This window comes from Macrobrachium nipponense, chromosome 36, assembly GCF_015104395.2.
Source record: "Macrobrachium nipponense isolate FS-2020 chromosome 36, ASM1510439v2, whole genome shotgun sequence".
Lineage (NCBI taxonomy): Eukaryota > Metazoa > Arthropoda > Malacostraca > Decapoda > Palaemonidae > Macrobrachium > Macrobrachium nipponense.
Genome location: NC_087220.1, coordinates 48,715,041 through 48,740,040, shown reverse-complemented (window position 1 = coordinate 48,740,040; position 25,000 = coordinate 48,715,041). Strand labels below are relative to the sequence as shown.

Below are 25,000 nucleotides of genomic sequence, written 5' to 3'. Positions count from 1 at the left end.
GAAGAACGAGCTCAAGCACAAAATTATTATGAATAATGAATGAAGAACGAGCTCAAGCACAAATGATTATGAATACAATGACTGAAGAACGAGCTCAAGCACAAATGATTATGAATACAATGACTGAAGAACGAGCTCAAGCACAAATTATTATGAATATAATGACTGAAGAACGAGCGCAAGCACAAATGAGCAAAACTCACATTCGTCAACGAATCAAACAGACAAAAACGTGTCCGTGAATGACTCACACAGCCCTACTTCAATCTTATAGTGGGTCGACTTCACATCGGTTTTGTTAATACTATCAAATTAAAGTTAAATATCCAAAGAGCTAATTAAGTCAAAACAAATAACTGACCCAAGATTCGAAATATTTATTCCCTCGTAATACTTCTACATCCAATCGTAAAATTTACTCTGACTTTTTCTATACACTTCAAATATAAATACGTTGCAACTACATTAAAAAGGGTATTGTAGTACATCATGAATAACCCGCATACAACAGGTGCTATAGTAGATTCACATCAACCGTGCATCTGATATCTAGCCCAGTCCCTTACGACCCTCCTGATTGGCTGATGATAAGCCAATCACGGGATTGGAAACTCTCAGTCTCTCGAGACAGTACACATAGACAGGATGTATGTTCCATCTCTCCTGAGGGATACTTTTGAAAGATGTATCCCTCAGGAGAGGTGGAATATAGATCCTAACCAGTTTCCAGCCCTGCGATTGGCTTATCAACTGCCAATCAGGAGCGTCGTGAGGGACGGGCCTGGACATCAGATGCACGGTTGATGTGAATCTACTATAGTTGGTTATGAATTACTTAGGCATACCTTGTAATACACGTCTCCTCCCTTGGTGGAAGGCAGGACTAGAGTTGAGGAATTGTGGGTTACGGCCAATACCTTCAGTCCTCCTGCTGCGCTCCTTCCGGTTACGTCATCCTGGTGGGTGGAAGGTTTTTAGGTAAATAAATAAATAAATAAATAAATAAATATATATATATATATATATATATATATATATATATATATATATATATATATATATATCCTTGAATCCACGATAGATAGGCAAGTGAAACAAGGACTTGGAACAAGGACTTTCGTAGTATATTCTACATTTTCAAGTGTGAACTCGAAAATTTAGAATATACTACGAAAGCGCTTGTTCCAAGTCCTTGTTTCACTTGCCTCTCTATCGTGGATTTAAGGATATTGTCAAGTACGTGTTCATATATATATATACTATAATATAATATATATATATAATATATATAATACTTATAATGTAAGTATGTTATGTTCATGTATATAATATTATACGTATTATTATATATATATATTATATATTAATATACTATATATATGATTATGGATATGTTAGTTAGTCGTATGTATATATATATATAGATATATTATATTTATATATATACTTAGGTTATATAAGATATAGATATTTCATTCTAAAAATACTCTCAAGACATTAAATCCCGTTTTGAAATAACTGCGATTTACCACGAAAAGTATTCTTTTTATACCTTGAATAGCAAAATACAATTCTAAATTGTATTTCAGTCAAATTCTTAAGACTATTCTTTTATCAATTTCCATCTAAAAAAATTACTGAACAGTTTCCATCAGGTAAGTTTAAAAAATTTAATTAAAAAAAACCTAAACTGAACATTTTTCACTATCGAATTCCGACTGTTCCTGAAGGGTTTATTTGACCTTGAAACATCAAGATAGTTAAACCCTTTTGCACTAAAACTAAACAAATAGTATCTTGAATCAATGTTCTTCCAAACCCTTCTATAGCAAAACAAGGCGTGATCTGACCTCCAGCTTACCCAGGATACGCTCAAGATTTTCCCTTCATACATAAGTTGTAAACATTTTTATTTCAAACTTTTAACGTAAATAAAAACGAAACGTGCTAAATTCAACGGTCAAATTGAGTCTTGTTTCACGAACGAAAATTAAAAGAAATAGGCTATATTTTAATAGAAATAATTGTTCTGTATTGTTTAACTTGCACATTATTTATAATTTACATTTGCATTATAATAAATATATCATAAATATCCTCTCCTGATATTCCTGTATCTCTAACTCAGCGCGAAACACCTTTTTCATACCTTTTCAAGCTCTTCCAGAGACCTTTCCCACCCCCACAAAAAGAACAAGAACAAGAACAACAAAGTAACTATTCAATATCTAGATCGGGAATCAGTAAAACTTCTTAACAGTCATCTTGATCATCGTTATTTTACTAGACTAATTATCATTTTGGAAACAATGTCTAATATCTAATTAAAATATTACTGGAAAAATATCAACAAAAACATTCAAGCAAATAAAACAGGGAGACGCCCAATCATTTTATCCTAATATCTTGAAACCTCGCGACAAATTCTTGTACGTCCTAAGTGAGTTACAAGTTACGGGACAATAACATATTCTTGACTCAACTCACCTTCTCTTTCATGACGCCAGTTGATTCGTTGGTGAGGATGGTGTCTTCTGTGGCAGAAATAACGATGCATTATCAAAAACACAACAGTCCGGAAGAGACGTGATAATCAATCTTAAAAAACTAATAGGCGCAGCCAATTATATACAAATGAAAGATTACTTTTTAAATTGTTAATCGAAATGAAATAGTAATAAAAGACAGTCGAGCAGGCAACAAGGTCAAATAAAATATCATGACATAGCAAGAAACTTAAGGATAAAATATCATAAAAATCAAAACAAAACAAAAGCATAGCAGTCCAGTGTCCAAGTTATTATCCCTAGTAAGGGGAGAGAGAGTCAAGATGTCAGGAATAATATAATTAGAGGATTTTTCAACTTCGATTTTTGCCTCAGAATGTAACATTCAGCTTCCATTAACCGGTATTTTATCACTCACAAAAACCTAGTTAAAAAGAATATAAAAATAACAGTATCATCATGAACTATTAACCTGTCTCCTTTAAAAAAGTAAAGTTTATCTTAGTTTTACCGGACCACTGAGCTGATTAACAGCTCTCCTACGGCTGGCCCGAAGGATTAGATATTTTGACGTGGCTAGGAACCAATTGGTTACTTAGCAAAGGGACCTGTAGTTTGTTGCGGGATCCGAACCACATTATATCGGGAAATTAATTTCTGACCACCAGAAATACATTCCTCTGGTTCAACGTTGGCAGAGCGGAGAATCGAACTTCGGACTACCGAATCGGTAGGCGAGCACGTAATCCACTCGTCCAACGAGGAACTACCTGTCTCCTTTAGCTATCAGGAACAAATATTGCCTTCTTCATTCAAAGATATACCAATTGTACAAATTATTATGAGCGAGTGTACATAGATTAGGCGGCAGTTCTTTCGCTGCCATATAGATTCATAATTAAAAGAACATTAAACTTATATCTGGGCGCTGTAAATGAGAATAGAGAATAGGCTTTAGATCTGAATAGCGAAATAACTGCCGCCAAATCTATGTAAGAGATTGGTAAGAGATTCTCTTCCCCAACCTTAACTAAATCCAATTTAAAGAAACAGAAACTTGGTTATTAGGTATTTGGTTGATTCCTCCAATCCTTATCTCCTTCACAGGAAGACTTTGGGCTTGATATCCCTTCTCCAATATGAATCTTGTCAACCCGATATGAAAATGATGAGATTGTATTCGTTTCATCTCCCAAAGAAGAATTTCATATAGCTATGAAAGCTTTCTCTATTCACCTTGTGAATCTTAAGTGGGCAAAAGCTCCATCTGTTGAGATTATATTTTCCTATTTTCCAACAAGAATCTTCTTTATCCTATGATCATATTCCAAATTTACTACATAAAGTGTTTACCAGCACATAATTCAATTTCACGTTAACTTCCCCACTCAGGCGTATCTTGCCCGTCTGTCCAAAACCTCACTTATCTCCATTATTTTTACTTAACACGAGTCTCATCTGTTGAGCAGGAATTTGATCATTCCACTGTTTTATCCTCACAACTTCATTTATATTTCTGACGCAATGTCATTTATTCAATATTCATCTCTCACATCTTGAATATGAATAGTCTCTGCGAACATAATAACAAATCTAAAGCCTATTCTCTAATCTCATTTACAGCGCCCAAATATAAGTCTAATATGAGCCACTCTTACATCTTCTTTTAACTTTGAATCTATATGGCAGTGAAAGAACTGCCGCCTAATCTATGTACAGTCACTCATAATAATTAGACGATTTCTTTTTATTCAATTTCGGTCGGCAGAGATGACGACATGACGGCAATGATACGCAAAATATGGAAACTTTTAATTTGTTTATTATTGATGTTCAGCTATCTTGTGAATGGTCAAGGAAGAGTTTAGACTAAAATAATTAAATTGTCGTCTTTATAATCTGAGACGTCCATTGGACTCATCTCTTCAGAATCTATTTGAATTAATACAACGAAAAAAGGGGACACTAAGGTTCATTTCTTTCTCTTCATTTCTTTCTCATGTTAAAAGAAATGGTTACCAGATTTATATTTCAACATTCGTGGGGATCCTAGGTTATGAATTACATTCACATTTACTCTGTCTCCATTAATAAAACATTTTTCTTATCATGGCTGATGGTAAATACAATCCAATGATACGAATTACCTTCACATCAGAAAACAAATTAAAGTAGGAAAATGCTAAAGCCTAGAATTTAATTCTCCAGATCTGTGAGAGGCGAAGATAGGATTAGTTTCCTATCTGCAATTTTTTCCAAGTTTAGAGAAAAAATAAAAATAAAAAAGTTTATATAATTTAGGAAAGGGCCACACTCTTCACTCAAGTGTGATGTATTTGCAAACACTTAGGAACTGCAAATGAAGTTCTGACAAGGTTGATTCCTTACACTAAATCATTAAGATTTAGTGACTTAGTCAAGTTACAACTGCCTCTAGCTGAAGGGGCACTTTCAAGCCCTCAAATAACATTTAGGAGGAAATCCTTTTACATAAATTATGGACTAGGAAGACCAAACCTTCTTCTATAAGGTATTGAGGCAGATTTACAAATAATTTTGCCACCACAACCACCAGATTTTTGACAAGCCATTTCAAAACAACAGACGTTCTCTTATAGAAAATATCTCCACAAAACTTGTAGATTTTCTGCTGGAAAAAAAAAACGTAAGTTATGTTTTTATGATCCCTCTGGAATATTTTGATATAGGTGTACGTAGATTCTTTATGTTGAGTGTTGTGTCTGCTGTAACGAAGCTACGCCAACTCTCCTAGAACACTAATACTAAACTGGGCCACAACACATCACGCCACCACATGAAGCGTGTAGCCTAAGGTATGTGGATCTACAGTATAGCTTTTTCCAACAATCAATTGACAACTAGAAGCATACGATCTACTCATCACCAGCAACACTATATGGGAAAGGGTCAGCACTGAAAATATACACAGAAATGGTCAATCTACTACGAATGAAAATTCAAATTTTGTTTTCCAAGTTACTTTACGAATAAAGTTCTGTTTAATGAAGTATTGCCATACGTTACTTTTCTTCATAAATAGATACTTGGCTCGAAAAATATAAATTGAACTTCCATCCCAGGCATCATCAATTTCTTCAGTGGCGAGTGACTATCCAATTGGTTATATTACAAAATGTTAAAATAGACAGGATTACAGCTATGGGGCCTCCATTAATTATCCAATTTAAACATATTTCTTCCATTTCTATGGCTTTATATATTCCAGTGCTGTTTACTATGCACAGTGGCACTGCGCACTACTATAATGTCCGTTTTTTCTACTCTACAAAGTGTCACTGTTTACCTTGATTCTGTTCAGTTTTATAAACCAGACTACTGTCATTTAATGGCTTAAAGTAAGTGTCGGATGTTTACAAAGTCAGTGCATAGCAATGAACATGATGCATCATCTGCAAGATATCCAAGATGACCCTTGAAGCTGTTAAGTCCGTCGTCATCACCGATGGTGCCTTACCTGGAGCCATCTTGCCCTCCCGGGCGGACACAAATCCTACTTCATCCTCGACAGGGGTCAGTTCTGTGGTCATTTCTTCAGTCGGAGGCTGGGTCGTGGTTTCCTCCATTTCTGCGCCTAAGGTTGTAGATTCGACTCCACCTCCTATAGGCTGAGTGACGACCTCAATCGCCTCCCCGACAGTGATTTTGTGGACTTCGTGGCCATGTTCATTCAGTTCCACAACCACTGCCGGAATGGGAGTTTCAGTTGCTGCCTCTTCATCGTCTTGCTGGACATCTGGCATCATAGTTGTGACTAATTCATCTTCCAGCTGTACACTTGGCACAGTCGTAGCTTGTTCAGAGATGTCATCCAGATGAGTGCTCGTCTCGACTTGAGACTCCTCGGTAACATCTGCCACATCCACAGGCAAGACGTCCTTCTGCACTGAATCGTCAGATTCAGTCACTTTAGTAGGATGCTCTTTCTCAATTTCAGTATGGTTCGAGTTCAGCTTACTTCCAGTGGGTTTCTTTTCACTTTGATCTTTGTTCAGCTCCTGCTCAAGATCCTTCAGCCTCCTCTGGTACTCGTCCTCTGTGATTGGCTTCGGTCGTTCCTGGGAGACGCTGCGACCGGACAAAGGTGGGGAGTTCCCACGGAGAGAGGAGGCCTCTTCCCCTGAAATGGGCCCGAGGCGGTGACTACCGGGAGAGATCAACAATGAAGGATGTGTTTGATTGTTAGCACAGACCACAACGACACAGCACTCGTCAGTTTCTGGTCGGTTTCTCAACTCAATACAGAGCTCTTCTTTGGAATGCTGACCCGTCAGGAAGAGCCCAATGGGGCAACTGACTGGGCCACAGGCAAACTGGCCGTCTGTACCGCAGCGGCACTGCTCTTGGCACTCTCCGCTATAACGAACTTCTCCCGCGGCGTAAAGGCGACCCTCGTACTGGCATCCTGAAGCAGAAGGTCAAAACTAGCATTGCAGTCAGGTCAGAGCAGCACATGTTATTCTGCTGGCCTTGGTGAAGCGCCAATGTATTCTAATATGATCCAGCTACAGAATGATTTTGCTGACTTCCATCTACCAACAGGTTGTCATTCGTAAAATCTACACTTGTTACAATGATCATGTACCTATTGAACAGGCATTAGGCTCTGCATCAAAATCCCATAAATTAAATTGTTTTGTTTGAGGGGTTACATAGAGGGTTATAGTGACCATAGTAGATTTACATGAACCGTGCATTTGATGTCTAGGCCAGTCCCTTACGACGCTCATGATTGGCTGTTGATAAGCCAATCACGGGGCTCTCTCTCGAGAGTTCACATAGGCAGGATATATGTTCCACCTCACCGGAGGGATACTTTTGAAAGACGTATCCCTCAGGAGAGGTGGAACATAGCTCCTATCCATGTGAACTCTCGAAAGAGACTGAGTTTCCAGTCCTGTGACTGGCTTATCAACAGCCAATCAGGAGCGGCGTAAGGGACTGGACTAGACAACAGATGCAGGGTTGATGTGAATCTACTATACTAACATGTAAACATAAAATTGCACCTGGCAACTTTAGTGGGTTAAAACACCGAGCTGCGTTCAACAAGGGGCCAATGTTGTGGCATGGGGTTAAAACTGCACAATTATTATGGTGTGGCAACATCAGCGCTTAGCCAACGTTAATAATGGATTAAGGGATTATTATCGGCTGAACACTAAACACATAACACATTCAGAGCCAAATTCATATATAAAAAAATACATTCATTTCGATTCTTCGAACTAAGACATAATCATTCAAGTTCCCCAAAATACTCATTCCAGTACGACCCATGCAACAAATCAGTAACACCAACAACAGCTGTACTGTACTGCTATACGTCAAACGGTAATTCAATCAATCAAGTCTATACGAAGCTCACATGACAGAGTACTTTGACTACAATCTCAAACGTCCAACACATGAAGTCAGTTAAAGTTTGCTTTATGTTTTCAGGATGGGTAGTTGGGTTGATGCGTTGCCATATCTCTTTATTTATCCTAAGTATTTTGAGGTCTGATAAACTCAAAATATATAGGACAGTTGCTGTTAGATCCGACAGACCTTGCACAAGTTTTTTTTTCTTTTTTTTTTGAGCACCACTTGGCCTGAGGAGCTCAAAACAACTGCCCATATTAACTGCAATAATTTGGCCTGTGATTTTTAAAGAGACCAACACAACCTTCAACTGACTTCATTCATCTGATGCACTATAATTCTAGGCTACAGAGAGGAATACAAAAGCATCATCTTACAAGTTAGTCCGTCTATCGAATAATGGTTCTCTACAGAATAACAATTTTCAGCACTTAAAAACAACCTCATTACAAAGGCTCAAATGTCTACAAGGTTTTCTATCATTAACCTCTACTTAGAAGCAAAGAACTTTTACTGACTATTTACAAATTCTTTATTTGGTTACAAACTCAGTTATCTAATTCTTTCTGCTCTTCTGAATTTCCTAACAATCATGACAGTCTTCTTACTTTTTCAACCAATAATAAATTTAGTGTCCCTGTCAGTCAATATGACACAGGTCCGGCCATCACACCGAGGTCAAAATTTGAGGGTCTTCTGACACAAATTCAGGTCCACACAAACATTCGGCTTATGACACAAATGCCATAACATAGAGATAAGTATTTTCAAAGTGAAATTTAGACTTCCAGCAGTACTGAGATTAATACCAAACCAGGTCCACAAAAAAAACATTCCGTTTGTGGTACATCAGAATTTTTAAAATGTAATTCGGATTCCAAGCAGTGCTGCATCAATTACAGAGGCCTCTATACCAATTTCATATGAACGCATCAGATCTCAAGTGAAAGATAATTTAGAAGACAGACCTGCCTGGCAGAGCATCAAGTGAAGACAAGTCACTCAGGTCATAACAGAGAAACTTGAAAAATAGGAAAGTTTTACAATCTGTCTCCGATAAAAATAAAAGACCTGTCTTTTGTATCTGTACACCGAAAGAACCAAGACTACACTTTAACTAGGAAAGGGGAATTTCCTGATTCAATTATTCGTGCGAAATTTAATCAAGAGAGAAACTGATATTCAATAATAAAATTTTATTTAGTGAAAAGTTAGCGTACAAGTACAAAAGACACTTTTTTTTTTTTTTTTTTCAAGAACTACGGAGCTTCCCTCAACCCACAGAATAGCAAATCCATCAAGTGAATACTTATGTAAGATTTGGGATTACTCGGAAATTTCATTTCCAGGAATCATCTCAAGTGAATAATGCCAATTAGTCGATTAGTGACTTCGTTAATCTATACAAATGAAGAGGAGAGTCATAACATTAATTTTGTGTACGTTTGTAATTTTTCGACTGTTAAATACTGAAAAATTATACAATTAATTAATGTTTTAGGTTGTTTGTTGACACGAACAAACGTACTATGTACATCTTGCAATAATCTTAACCATAATATTTAACAAAACGAAGTGTTCATACATCACTCTTGTCATGCTATATTCATCAAAATATAAACAACACTACACATATATATATATATATATATATATATGTATATATATATATATATATATATATACGAAATCTTCCATAAATATGAATTCACCAAAAGCATCCGTTTTAGACCCATTTATAACTCATTCCAGAATCAGCAGTACTTTAAAAAGCAACTAGTACTTGTTGTTACGCACAGTTAAGCAACCAATTCCCTGTGTTTATAAGAAGGTAGCTGATGTTTACAAGTTGGAACCGTTCATTACTTGCAAAAATCTTGAAAAAGAACTACAGAACGGAGTTCTTCGTTTATTAACTTTGATCATGCAAAAGATATTAATATAATTAACAATTAAATGATTCAGAAGAGAAACACACAATAATTGTTCATAAAAGTGGCAAAGAAATTTTGAATAAAAAAAAAAAAAAATGGCACAGAACAGTTCCACAAAAACAAAGCATCAACTAGCTCAAATCTCAAACCCGTTTTCACGAACTACAAAAAACCATGCAAGTCATTCCGAAGTGGTCAGGAAACTAAAACAATGACGTGAAATCATGCAGACAAATGTGAATTTCGTGTTCTCAAATGTGGAGACATGCATATATAAAGATTAAGTTTCGTGTAGGTTACATATCTGCATGCAGACAACAACCTAATGATTTGAAAGCATGCCTTAAATGTAAAATACTATTCAAGAATGAAATGTGCAATTCATATAGTTTGAATGGCCCGATATCCATAAACACAGAGATAACTATTTTTGAAAATAAAAGTGAATATTTCATATTTGCTTCTTTTAACCTTTCTGAGCGTAAAGCACATCTAAGACAGAGATCATCACGTATACTAAGACCGGATAATCGGAACCACGAGCACATGCAATTCTCATGAGATAATCGGTAGTCTGAACCTACTGTTAAAATAATGGGGAAATGATCTCTATTGTTTAAATACTGAAAGAAAATACAATAAATTCAGAAAGACTTCAAATGAAAATAAATCACCACCTGTGGTGAAATTAAAGGTTAAACAAAAGGATTTAAAAATAATAATAATAATAATAATAAGTTTTGTGACTGAATGAACTCATAAGTAATTAATTAGGAAGCAAATTCAACAATTTTATTATTCCCAAAAATTCTTAAAAATTAACCTACTTAATTTACGTCAAGATTTCTATAATATTCTTACCATCAAAGCTTAGAATTTCAAACAACATAAAAACTCCTACAGACCGATTAAAAATGACCCTACGTTGTCATTAAAAGTAAAAAGTATCCTAACACGAATAAATTGAATGTTATCAACCTATAAATCTATTTATTGTTAGATACAGTTAATCTAGATTTTGAAAACTGATAAGCCTAGATCATAATAATATACTTAAATATAAATCTACATAAACTAGGGCATATCTTTTATTAATGGTATGCATCATTATACCAACCTACACACGTTTAAACACATATTTATCGCAACATGATTTGTCTGCTACTCTTAACCTATGTAATATCATAATATTAGCTACGCTGAACTTCGCATTTATTACGATTCAAAAATCATAAAAGAAAAATATGCTAAATTTTAATATAACTATAACCTTTCAATACAATCCGAACTTTACAACTGAACTATAACTGTACTTGCATCTAGATTTTTCGTGTCTACTGCTCAGAAATGATCGGGCAGTTAAAATTGCAACTCTATTCGCAGGCATAACTCTAGTCTATGGAGATAATTTTTATTGTAAAAATTTCTTCAACTGAAAAGTTTGAACTATAAGCAACATTAACGAAAATCATAACTATGCCAATAACTTCAATCATATCACAATATAATTACTATTAAATCAAAGACCATAAATCTAACTATTGCTTCATATTCATGAACCTAATAACCTAATAAAAAAAAACTAAAAAAACTAAAACTAAAACCTCATTTGAATGATGCCCCAAACCGACTAACCTTCTGTGGTGCCATTGTTGGGCATGCAATTGGTCCCGGCCGAGTTCTTGATGGTGCCCTCGGGGCATCGGCACTGTGCCACATGGTCCTTGGTGGAGCACTCGCCCCCCTGGATGGCGCCCTCGCAGGGCGTCAGGATGGGGCACGGGTCGACGCAGGCGGTGCCCAGACAGAAGCGGTCATCGGGGCAGTCGTTGTCGCTCTGGCAGACCTGGGCAGCTGCAGAAGGAGAGGAAAGAGTGAGTTATTTATGTGAAAAGAGAAATTGGCTAAAACATTCTGCCATTTTCACGTGAAAAGAGGTAATGACTAAATAGTGATCATGTGAAAAAGAGGTAATGATTGAAATAGTGATAGCAGTAAATAGGGCATTCTGCCATTTCCATGTGAAAAGAAGTAATGACTAAAATAGTGAAAGGAACAAATAAAGTTTTCTGTCATTTTCACGTGAAAAGAGGTAATGACTAAAATAGTGAAAGCAATAAATAAGGTTTTCCATTTTCACGTGAAAAGAGGTAATGACTAAATAGTGAAAGCAGTAAATAAATAAGGTTTTCTGTCATTTTTATGTGGAAACAAAAAATAATTAAAATAGCGAAAACATTCAACAAAGTTTTTCGTTGTTTTCGACAGAAAAGTTATTCTTTGACTATAATATTTATTCTTGACGGTGAAAACTTTGTGCAGACGGAACATCTGCTCCAGATGATTTACAAGTAGTTAACTCGAGATAAGCTTACGAACCAAAAACCTTAAACGTGTTTCATTTATTGGATTTTGCTGGACTTGCAAGCAAATTCATATATTTTTATTTTGCATTTTATTCATATAATATCTACTTCGCAGGTTTGGTGTGACAGAGAGGCGTTCAGTGACACACGTTCTGCATTCGAAACTTGTTCAACTAATTTTTATCAACGAGTAAATTCAATCCCTATTGGGAGAGGGAGAGAATAAGAAAACTGCAGTGACATCAAGGTTCTAATGGTTTCGAGAACTTCAGAACTCTATACCTTTTCGCAATTGACTGACACAAATTAATGGCAATGCAAACTTTAACTGACAGCTCTTGATAACACCCTGACAGATCTCAAATTAAAGTGACAGATTGACAAATTACTTTGACAAATTAGATTCACAGAAGCACTTTGACATATCTCAAATCATTCAAATTAAAATGATAGATTAACAAATTACTTTGACAAATGACAGATTCACAGAACGGTTGACAAAACACAGTTCAAGTTGACAGTGTTACTGTAAGATTGAACATTGTTCTATATCTGTTTGCCAATTAACAAATAAATTCATGGCGTTTCAAATGTATAATTAATAACAATGTATTCATGATTCACATATTGACAAAACACTTTAAACTTTAAATGACAGTGTTACTGTAAGATTAAACATTGTTGCATATCTGTTTGACAATTAACAAAATAAATTGATGGCGTTTCAAGTGTATAATTAATAACGATTTATTGATGAATGTTGACATATATCGATATTCATCGGTTCTTTGCAACTTGAAAGAAAACTGGCAATTTCTTAAATTGTCAGTCAAATGAGTGAAATGTACCAATGCAACACTATAAACGAGTCCTGATTTAATCAAAAAGGGAATATTATACTTTCGAAGTTTCTCAAGCTGCTGAAGGTCAAGATCAAAGTTCTGGGATTAAAACCATAAAAAGAAGAAGACTAACGCCAGCAAAATCATAAATACTCTATAAGGACGCTCTTCCATCCATAAAGCCATTAATCAAATATTAACTCGAATAATCGCTCCTGAGAGGGGGCAGGGGAGCGTATAATTGCAATTTCTTTCCATCCCCAAAGAAAGGGGGAAAGTAGATAGGCTTGGAAGGCTAGATAAGGGAGAAATACGAGGGAGGGAGAAGAGAGAGGTGAAATGGAGAGAGAAGTAGAGGAGGTAGCAGAAAGAGGCAAGAGAAAGAAAAAGGAAGGAGACAAGTGAGGACGAATAAAGGCAACACTGAAAGAGAGAGAAAGAGAGAGAGAGAGAGAGAGAGAGAGAGAGAGAGAGAGAGAGAGAATAGGAATGGTAAGGAAAAAAGGGGGCTAAAGAGAAGAAAAACTGAAAGGAAAGGAAGAGTAACACGAATGAGAGAGAGTGAGAGAGAAAGAGAGCGCTAAGGAAGGTTAAGAAAACATCAAGGGCAAGAAGAAGGGAGGATGGGAGGAAGGGGGAGGGGGGGGGGGGGGGGGACGAAGGAAAATCAAGACAGTGGAACAGCTGATGAGAAAATGACATTTTCCGGTCCTTAATATCCACGTCCCTTTCACCTTGACCGTCACACCTGCTCTTCTCTCTCTCTTCTCTCTCTCCTCTCTCACACGTACACATGGGAGAGAGAGAGAGAGAGAGAGAGAGAGACGGAGAGAGAGAGAGAGAGAGAGAGAATACATAATAATATACGTTTTCAGTTCTTACTCATTTAAATAATAATAAATAAGTAATAATAATAATAATAATAATAATAATAATAATAATAATAATAATAATAATAATAATATAAAGATAGAAAACATATCGCATATGTCTATGTGCATGAGAGAGAGAGAGAGAGAGAGAGAGAGAGAGAGAGAGAGAGAGAGAGAGAGAGAGAGAATGCATTATTTTTAATAAAACTGTGTTCTATTATTATTTTATTTATTTATTTATTATTATTATTATTATTATTATTATTATATTATTATTATTATTATTATTATTATAATATTATATTAAAAAAATTACTAAAAAAAACATAGTAAATGTATTATAGAAGTATGCATGAAATATACAAGAAAAATATCTTTATTATAAATAAAACAAGAATGGGAAACATAATAAAGTGAATATCCGACAGCCACAGTGAACATTCCATAACGCATTTAACAAACGAAGTGTTGTACAACACCATCAGTAATCACCTGCTCAGCTGACCACAATATGAGAACCACTTAATCCTCGGCCGGATACGCGTTTCCTTTGTCGATGTTGGTAAATAATGCATAAAATCTCTCTCTCTCTCTCGGTCTCTAAAAATCTCTCTCTCTCTCTCTCTCTCTCTCTCTCTCTCTCATATACACAAATAATTCTCTCTCTTTTTCTCTCATATACGCCCATATACACACATAATTTCTCTCTCTCTCTCTCTCATATGCACACATAATTCTCGTTCTCTCTTTCCCTCTCTCTCTCTCTCATATACACCCATATACACACATTATTCTCTCTCTCTCTCTCTCTCTCTCTCTCTCTCTCTCTCTCTCTCTCGACTCTCTCGATATATATATATATATATATATATATTATATATATATATATATATATATGTATATATAATTAACTCAATTCATACCAGCACCCGATGGTAAAAGCTTTCATTTTACAATGAAACTGCTATACGTAAACCTACGCAAAGAGCAACAATCATTCTGAACTGGCCAATCATCCCTTTTCAATTCACCAAATCTGCTCGCTGAGTGGAAACCCAACCGACAAAGGGAAAAACCCCATCTGTCAAAGGGTGGAAACACGACTGCCGAAGGGCAGAAACCCAGACTGCCATTGGAATAACCCTGGACCACCAACGGGCAGAAATCCAGACACCAAAAGGCAGAACCCCAGACACAAAAAGGGGAGAAACCCAGACCGCCAAAAGGCAGAATCCCAGACACAAAAAGGGGAGAAACCCAGACCGCCAAAAGGCAGAAACCCAGACACAAAAAGGGGAGAAACCCAGACCGCCAAAAGGCAGAAACCAGACACAAAAAGGGGAGAAACCCAGACCGCCAAAAGGGCTGAAACCCAGACACAAAAAGGGGAGAAACCCAGACCCCAACAGGCAGAAAACCCAGACACAAGACGGGCATAAATCCAGACCCCAAAAGAAGCAGAAACCCAGACTGCCAAAGGGCTGAAACCCAGACTGCCAAAGGGCTGAAACCCAGACCGCCAAAGGGCTGAAACCCAGACTGCCAAAGGGCTGAAACCCAGACCGCCAAAGGGCTGAAACCCAGACTGCCAAAGGGCTGAAACCCAGACTGCCAAAGGGCTGAAACCCAGACTGCCAAAGGGCTGAAACCCAGACCGCCAAAGCACTGAAAACCCAGACTGCCAAAGGGCTGAAACCCAGACTGCCAAAGGGCTGAAACCCAGACCGCCAAAGCACTGAAACCCAGACTGCCAAAGGGCTGAAACCCAGACTGTCAAAAGGCTGAAACCCAGACACAAAAAGGGCTGAAACCCAGACTGCCAAAGGGCTGAAACCCAAACCACCAAAGGGCTGAAACCCAGACCGCCAAAGGGCTGAAACCCAGACCGCCAAAGGGCTGAAACTCAGACTGCCAAAGGGCTGAAACTCAGACTGCCAAAGGGCTGAAACCAAGACTGCCAAAGGGCTGAAAAACCCAGGGAGACTGCCAAAGGGCTGAAACCCAAACACCAAAGGGCCGCCAGGGCCTGAAACCCCAGACTGCCAAAGGGGCTGAAACCCAGACTGCCAAAGGGCTGAAACCCAGATGCCAAAAGGGATGCCAACAAACCCAAACCAACCAAAGGCTGAAAAACCCAGACGCCAAAGGGCTGAAACCCAGACCGCCAAAGGGCTGAAAACCCAGACTGCCAAAGGGGCTGAAACCCGACTGCCAAAAGGGCTGAAACCCAGACTGCCAAAGGGCCGAACCCAAAAAGGAAACCCAGACACCAAAGGGCTGAAACCCAGGACTGCCAAAGGGCTGGGAAACCCAGACACAAAAAGGGGCTGAAACCCAGACACAAAAAGGGCTGAAACCCAGACTGCCAAAGGGCTGAAACCCAGACTGACATAGGACCTTACGACGGGAAAACAGGGAGGAAATCCAGGTAACAATTAAAAAGTGAAGACATACGAGCAATATTAACAAACGCCACGTTTAAAACAGAGATACGAATGAAAGCGTTTCAAATAGAGGTGACCTCTCCTCACAAAAATGTTAGGAATTAAGGAAAAGTTTGCCAAGGATGTCGGAGCACTGTCGAGAAGTTCAAGGGCAGCAAGGGAGGTGAGTCATCTCAATAATAAAGGTCAAAGACTGAATTGTGAAAGAGAACACGCCCACGGTTTTCATAATAATAATAATAATAATAATAATAATAATAATAATAATAATAATAATAATAATAATAATGATGATGATGATGATGACGATGACGATGATGATGATGTTGATGATGATAATAATACTACTACTACTAACTACTACTTAACTAATAATAAATAAATAATAATAATAATTAATAATTAAAATAATAATAATAATAATAATAATAAGAGTTGCTTAATGCGACCTTTCGGCAGATGGATTTTATCACAGATTCAGCAAAACTATATGACATTAACTGAAGTCTTCCATTATCATAGGCCATACATTCTAGAAATAGTGTCTGGAGGAAAATATCATACTATCAAAGGGTATATCAAACGAAAAGAATAATGTTACGAATGATAAGTAAGAGTTATGCTGATGATAAACCATTTTATTTATGACAGCTTAAAACAAAAGGATTTTGAAAGATAACTTATCAACACTGAATCTGATAAAAAGAAAAGCAAATATAAATAATACTGATGTAATCGAAGAGCAAGAATTGCGAGCAGTAATAACTCAGTATAGAGAAAGAAAGACTCAAACTTCAAGGAGGTTCAGAGTAAAAAAAAAAAAAAAAAAAATAGTAATAATTGTCACCCCCCAAAAAAAGGAAAAAAAAAAATAGTGCAAATCATCGTTAAATTGCTACAATACCGACGCCCGAAGGAAGCAAAAAATCCTGAACGTAAGACAGAATTCTCTGGGAGAAAATTTTCTAGAGAGAGAGAGAGAGAGAGAGAGAGAGAGAGAGAGAGAGAGAGAGAGAGAGAGAGAGAGAGAGAATGCATTCGACAAGTTTGACTCAATGCCAATCCAACAATAAAGCCTAAACAAAAATTGAAAATAAAAAGTTCCCAATACAAAGAAAATGAAAAAAGACAAATTATTTCTAATGATAGACACCGATCAGTCCAACCTAAAGACAATTCAATACTCCAATATCCTTAAAAAAAAAACCAATAATAATAAAAAGGTACGCAACAGGAGACTGATAAAATAAGAAGAGAGAGAGAGAGAGAGAGAGAGAGAGAGAGAGAGAGAGAGAGAGAGAGAGAGAGAGAGAGAAAAACTATTGTCCATTTTAACGTACCGAAGGACAATGAAAACAAAAGGCATGAAAAGTTACACACACACACACAAAAAAAGACAACAAAAACAAAAGTGATTCGATTTAATACGCCACTGTCGGCCGGGAACCTCTTGTAATGATTTGGAGGTTAGTGATAGGTGAAGCGCAGTTCCTCAACTCACCGCCAGGAGAGAGAGAGAGAGAGAGAGAGAGAGAGAGAGAGAGAGAGAGAGAGAGAGAATAAGGGTTAAAAAATATTCTTGCTCAAGGGCTGCAAGTCTAAATATTTACAACAATTATCAACTTAACAAATCGATTAATAATTCTATATTTGAAGAGAGAGAGAGAGAGAGAGAGAGAGAGAGAGAGAGAGAGAGAGAGAGAGAGAGAGAGAGATCACACATGATTTTACCGATTACATGTTACCAAGATAAACAATCTGACATATAGCTAATTAATCAGACAAAATAATGAGAGAGAGAGAGAGAGAGAGAGAGAGAGAGAGAGAGAGAGAGAGAGAGAGAGAGAGAGAGAGAGAGAGAGCCGTCTTCTGTAACGGTCAAGCAACAGTGCTCACAGACTCGGCTTCCTTCAGGTTCGTGGGAAGTCTTAGTTTAGAAGGAAAAAATATTTTAAGTCGTTTCCTGTCTTCGCTGCAATTACCTGCCAACGCGCTTTAATACTGCCTTTGGAAAAATTCCTTCTTACTAGATCCTTTATAAGAGGAGTGGAATTCTGGAACTCCTTTACCTTCGCTGGAATTCTGGAACGCCTTTACCTTCGCTATGTTCATATTCACGCCACTTGGTGAACAAAATTTAAATGATCTCTTATACTTTCAAAGTTCTGTAGCGACATTACACAAATCACATGAGAACTTGAAGGTTTTTCCAATATAGGGAATTTGAAGGTTTTTCCAATATAGAGAATTTGAAGCGTTTTCCAATATAGAGAACTTGAAGATTTTACCAATAAAGAAAATTTGAAGGTTTTTCCAATATAAAGAATTTTAAGGTTTTTCCAATATAGAGAATTTGTAGTTTTTGCAAATATAAAGCATTTGAAGGTTTTTCTAATATAGGGAATTTGAAGGTTTTTCCAATAAAGAGAATTTGAAGGTTTTACCAATATAGAGAATTTGAAGGTTTTTCCAATAATGAGAACTTGAAGGTTTTTCCAATAAAGAGAATTAGGAGGTTTTACAAATATAGAGAATTTGAAGGTTTTTCCAATAAAGAACTTGAAGGTTTTTCCAATATAGAGAATTTGAAGGTTTTTTCCAATAGAGAATTTGAAGGTTTTTCCAGTATAGAGAATTTGAAGGCTTTTCCAATCGAGAATTTGAAGTTTTTTCCAATATAGAGAATTTGAAGGTTTTCCAATACAGAGAATTTGAAGGTTTTTCCAATCGAGAATTTGAAGGTTTTTCCAATACAGAGAATTTGAAGGTTTTTCCAATTGAGAATTTGAAGGTTTTTCCAATATAGAGAATTTGAAGGTTTTTCCAATATAGAGAATTTGAAGGCTTCTCCAATCGAGAATTTGAAGGTTTTTCCAGTACATTCATGTTTCTGCTATTTCCTTTCGAAAGGTCATTGGGCGGTACTCCAAGTCCTAATGTAGCCCAGACCCGGAAAAAATAAATATGCTTTTGAGAATTATGATGAAACATCAAACTTCAAATGAATACTCAATATAGTCATAAGTAAGACATTTCATAAGTCATTCCTGAACATTCCCTTCAAGAAACTGTTACTATCTCCTAAAGTACTTTTGAGAAATGACATATTAATAGGATCAGTTACTGATATTTATTATTAACATTTTATATCTGAAAACATCCAATAGTAAAAGGAGTCAAGGAGTCATCACTCACCGAGAAAAAGATATATAGAACTAACTAGCATATCTATTGCTTTAAAGAATGAAATTTATTACAAGCCAATTTTAGTGGAAATAATTAAACAGTTAAAAAGCTTGCAGCCAATATTTAAGCATAGTTTAATTCGCACCTGACATTAAGAAAGGAAAGACATATTTGTAGACCTTTTGGGATGTTAAGTTTCGATAAACAAATGCAAACATTCGCAAAATAAAAATAAAAATTAAAAAAAAATTAAAATTTAAAAATTGGCTGCAGACACGAATACCTCAGAAAAATATTTCAATAATAGTAGGGTCCCCTTATCTAGCTCCTTCCGGTAATGAGAAAAGTCCGTGACAACAATTCACAGTCAAGTTCATTTGTTATGAAAAAGAATAAAGATTTAAAAAGAATGGAAAACGAAGGAACATCACCGTTAGATTTTCAACAACCTATTTCAAACTCCTGAAATGTGTAACAACATTACTTTCCTGTGGTCAAATAAAGACTAAACTTTTGACTAACAATGAAAAGACCACTTTGCAACAAGAGCATCGCCAAAATTAATAGGTAGAAGCTTTGAAAAGACCTTACATTTTCCACAATGGGGCCTAAGAACCAACAGACTGATGAACGAGGGAGGTAGAACAGAAATTATTGACTCCCAACATCATCAACAACGAAGAGGGGGAAGTTCTTTCAAATTATCGCCCCAGTGGTAAAAATTTTCAGGTAAGCACATCCTTTCTGGCAATTGCTGGCTTGGATTGAGGTGAGGATGGGAGGGGAGGAGGGAGGGGAGGGGAGGGGTGAGGAGGGAGGGGAGGGGGTGAGGAGGGTGGGAGGGGAGGGGCGTGGAGCAAAAGAGGAGGAGAGAGGTATATATTACCTGATATTAAGGAGTGGCACTTCCGGGGGACATATACACGCACGCTTAATGATATTCACTCGCTTTAAAGGGATGCTGCTGCCTCATTTATATCAACAGGCAGAAATATAGTGTGACATTTTCGGCGTCCCAATGATATTTGTGTGGTAAGCAAAACACTAGCTTATAAAAGTAGTATGTATGATACATGCCATAAAATTCAATGCACAAGTGGACGTACGCCGCGTGTATATATATCATATATATATATATATATATATATATATATATATATTATATATATATATATATATATATACACAACAGTATAAATATATATATATTATATATACATATATATATATATATATATACACACACATATATGTGTATGTGCAATATATATATATATATATATATATATATATATATATATATATACTATATATATATATGTGTGTGTGGTGTGTGTGTGTGGTGTGTGTGTGTGCAAGTGTGTGTGCGTGCGCACGCAGTTATGTAAAGACGATGTAATCTATACTTGAAAACTAAAAAAGAAAATTACAGGTTTAATCCAAATGGAAGAGAGAGACCTCATTCCCCATTGCGAAGATGAAAACTATAATGCTAGACATTACTGCACCAATTCCCAGATCCCGGAGCTATGATACCTCCAGAAATACGGCAGAACTTTTCATTTCTAAAGAAAAGAAAAAAAAAAAAAACCCACGGGACTGAACCATTTTTCCAAAGGCAAAGAACTGTAGCATTTTATGATACAGTTCTATCAGGGTTTAAAAAAGTGCGTTACTTTCAAACTAAAAAAATACGTAGATTACAAAATGAATAGGCAAAATGAATAAATGCAGGTTTGTGAGGTCTTTAACATCTGTCCTTCAACATCTTCGAAAACTGACAATGCCGTAACATCGACAGCCACGGAACTGAAATACCTTGAGAAATATTCAGTATTAGAACGTCCTTCACTGAATACGGTACTGTAATAACAAAATCATGTCTGGAATATTTTCAATACCTTCACAGATAGTCAAGTATTGGAACATCCTAAATTGAATACGGTACTGTAACGTCTTCAAAACCTCAAGTCTAGCGTATTTTGAAATACAATCCAGTAACAATTCAAAAATCTAATTTATCTGAATTTTCCAAACACGCAATAATATAAGATTCTTAAAAAAAAAAAAAAAAAAAAAAAAAAAAAAAAAAAAAAAAAAAAAAAAAACAAAACGCTAAATCATTATAACAATAATATCCACCAAAACATCTTCAGACGCACCCTATCCCATCATCTAAAGACAGTACTCATGTAATAATCATCATAAAAAAACTAATTGCACGATCCATTACAATCGACAAAGCACTGACGTAGCATGACAAGGGACCATCTATAAAACGTACCTATGTCACGCACGGGTACCTCTGGACATTTGAGATCTCTCTCTCTCTCTCTCTCTCTCTCTCTCTCTCGACTAGACCATAGCTAAGTTATGTCCTGATTCAAGTCGCTAACTTCTACCGCTACATCTACTCTCACTATCGTTATCTATGGGATTAAGAGTATCGGATGATGAAGAAAATTATGAAATTAATGATGAGATACAATGAATATCAACGATAATAAAAGTAGTACTTTACAACACATTGCCAACATAAAAATCCCCTCTTTGAATATCACAGAATTCTAAGAATATCTTTAACTAATGGATAATCTTTCTTCATAATAAAAGTACCCTAAATTACATCCTCGTAAGTTGTACCAGAAAACTATTAAGAACTTAATCGTACCAAAGACTACATGAACAAAATATAACAGTAAAATCACCAGGGAGATCAGACGAACACAGAATAACATAATAATGAATATGGACAACGAATGCATGATTAGACTCTAACCAAGCAAACAGTCTCTAACGAACAAAGAAGAATTTATTCCTGGAGAATCGTTAACATCGGCGCCGTTCGAGGTGGCTTCCGCTGAATGCTAATGAGCAGGTAGTGAAACGCGGAGTGTAATATCCGTAGAGTTTTGCAGCTTGTGAGTTTATACCTCGCCTCTAGTACACTGAGCTAAACTTAAAACAAGTATATTGATATATGTTTGTATGTATGTATGTATATACACCTGAAGCATTTTTTGTTAATGTAAAAATCGCGGAGTCAATAAAAGCCAACTTGTGTCGTCACATTCCAACATGTCCAGCAGTCAGGCACAATTTGATTTTAAGGAAAAAATTCTTTATCATCATCAACCCACCCCAACCCCACACATAAAAAATAAAAAATGAAGTTGGATACTGCAATACCTCGAGGAATTAGTGGTGACATCATTTCATTAATAACAAAAGAAGATGTTGGAAGTCCTGGTGAGATAAACCCAAAATTAAACCTACTTCAGGCAGGGTTCAGGATGAAGCTCGAATTCAATGTGAAATTCAAACTTTGAATATATGTATGATTATATATATATTATATATATATATATATATATATATATATATATATATATATATATATATAATATATATATATATATATATTATATATAAAGAGAGAGAGAGAGAGAGAGAGAGAGATAGAGAGAGATGAGAAGAGAGAGAGAGAGAGAATCAGCTTACTTTGGTGAAACGTATGGTCTAGAATTACGATTCCTTCAAGAATATACTGTAAATTAAAGACAGCGTTGTAAAAATAATATATGAGAAGATTTATAAAAAAAAAAAAAAAAAAAAATTCAAAAAAAAAAAAAAAATTCAAGAAAAAAAGCTGCGTGGGAAGAAAATACCGAGGAATACACATTTTTTAAAAAATCTAAGACAGACGACTCTACATGAGAGGAAAAAGAAACACAAGTGAAGAAAATGATCGAAGAAAGAGTTTGTCTAGAAAGAAAAGACCATGGAACGAAGTGAGAGAGAGAGAGAGAGAGAGAGAGAGAGAGAGAGAGAGAGAGAGAGAGAGAGAGGAACGAAGTTTGGCCCAGGAAGCAAAATATGAAGTTCACCCAACGAACACGAAACCGACAGAGAGAGAGAGAGAGAGAGATTTTACCTCCAGCGCCGGTAGAGAAGTAATTGCCGGTGAGACCCCGTTACAACGAACCTACCTCCCCTCACCACCCCAATCCTTCTGTCTTCCTATCTTGTAAGAAAACCACGAAGGAAACAAGATTAAAACTTGAGAGAGAGAGAGAGAGAGAAAGTAAATCATCGTTGTTATAAATGAACGTCAAGTTATCAATTGCTAAACGATGTATTGTCAAATGGATTTAGTTTCACAAGGAAATCAATAGGGTTCTAAGTGCTAGACGACGATGCTTTACGAAGACAGACCAATAAAGCGAGTAAGATATGTTTATTCATTAAAAAGGAAATTTCAACCAAGAAACAAAATATTTAGCATTTTAAAACACACTCGTATTATATAAAGAGAGAGAGAGAGAGAGAGAGAGAGAGAGAGAGAGAGAGAGAATACAAACTCTATAACACACTCGATACAGTATGGCAAAAGTCCCAATACTATGCTACACAAACATCCCCACTAGTAAAAACAAAAATAAAACAAACCAGTTATACGACACTGATGAATCACAACGACAGAAAAAAAAATGGAAGGTTGAAATTCTTTTCAAGTCAGATGATAAAAATTCAATAAAGCCTTAATGAGCGACGCGTCGGAACCACGGAATTCCAAAGCCACTTTTATTCGTATCCGGATGATGATTTCTTGAGAGAGAGAGAGAGAGAGAGAGAGAGAGAGAGAGAGAGAGAGAGAGCTACAGGAGTTACCAAGGAGTTGCAAGGATTAGGATGTCTCAAAGACAGTGTTAGTCCATCCGAGGAGACATCGTGTGCTCACTTATACTTATATGTAGGAGGAGGAAAGGAGAGGAGAGAGGAGAGAGCGAGAGAGACGAGAGAGAGAGAGAGAGAGAGAGGAGGGGGGGGGGTGAGGAGAGAGAGGAGAGGGGGGGGGGGAAGACTGTGATATGCTAAGAGTGGCGGCCATACCCAAAGCCGGAGGGGGCATCTGACCTTCAAGGGGTTTACGCACACAAACAGACACGCACGCACGAACGCACATGAAGACCGACGACTCTCACCCGGTATATAATCCTCTTTTCTCTCTCTCTCTCTCTCTCTCTCTCTCTCTCTCTCTCTCTTCCTCATCTTTTTCTCTCATTTCCTCGTACCTTTATTTACATTTCATTCTGCCTAAACAGATCATCATCAATGTATATACTTTTAAGTACATATTCTGAAAAAAACACACACTAAGATTATATATATATTATACTTATGTCTACATATATGTGTATATATATACAGTATAATGCACACACACACTATATATAATATATATATATATTATATATATATATATATATATATATAGAGAGAGAGAGAGAAGAGAGAGAGAGAGAGAGAGAAAGACGAGAGAGACGAGAAGAGATGAGAGAGAGAGAGAGAGAGAGAGATATTAATCTATATTAAATACGTTACAGAGCACTGCAATTCTATGCACATGAAGAATAATTTTGTCATATTGTCATTTGTAAATTTC

At 36.3% G+C, this 25,000-nt stretch overlaps 1 protein-coding gene across 4 annotated transcripts in view; it reads right to left on the bottom strand.

Annotated features, from left to right (window-relative positions):
• The window catches only part of LOC135203613 (uncharacterized), a 240,818-nt gene that overhangs the window by 38,209 nt on the left and 177,609 nt on the right, over positions 1-25,000 (bottom strand). For 3 of the 4 annotated variants that reach the window (XM_064233440.1, XM_064233439.1, XM_064233442.1), the window contains exons 2-5: positions 11,480-11,698; positions 6,004-6,951; positions 2,488-2,534; positions 846-956 (exon numbers count right to left, since the gene is read on the bottom strand). In XM_064233440.1, coding sequence (XP_064089510.1) covers positions 846-956; positions 2,488-2,534; positions 6,004-6,951; positions 11,480-11,698 — 1,325 coding nt within the window. The remainder of the gene's footprint in view (positions 1-845; positions 957-2,487; positions 2,535-6,003; positions 6,952-11,479; positions 11,699-25,000) is intronic. The other variant, XM_064233441.1, reaches the window with a different exon arrangement.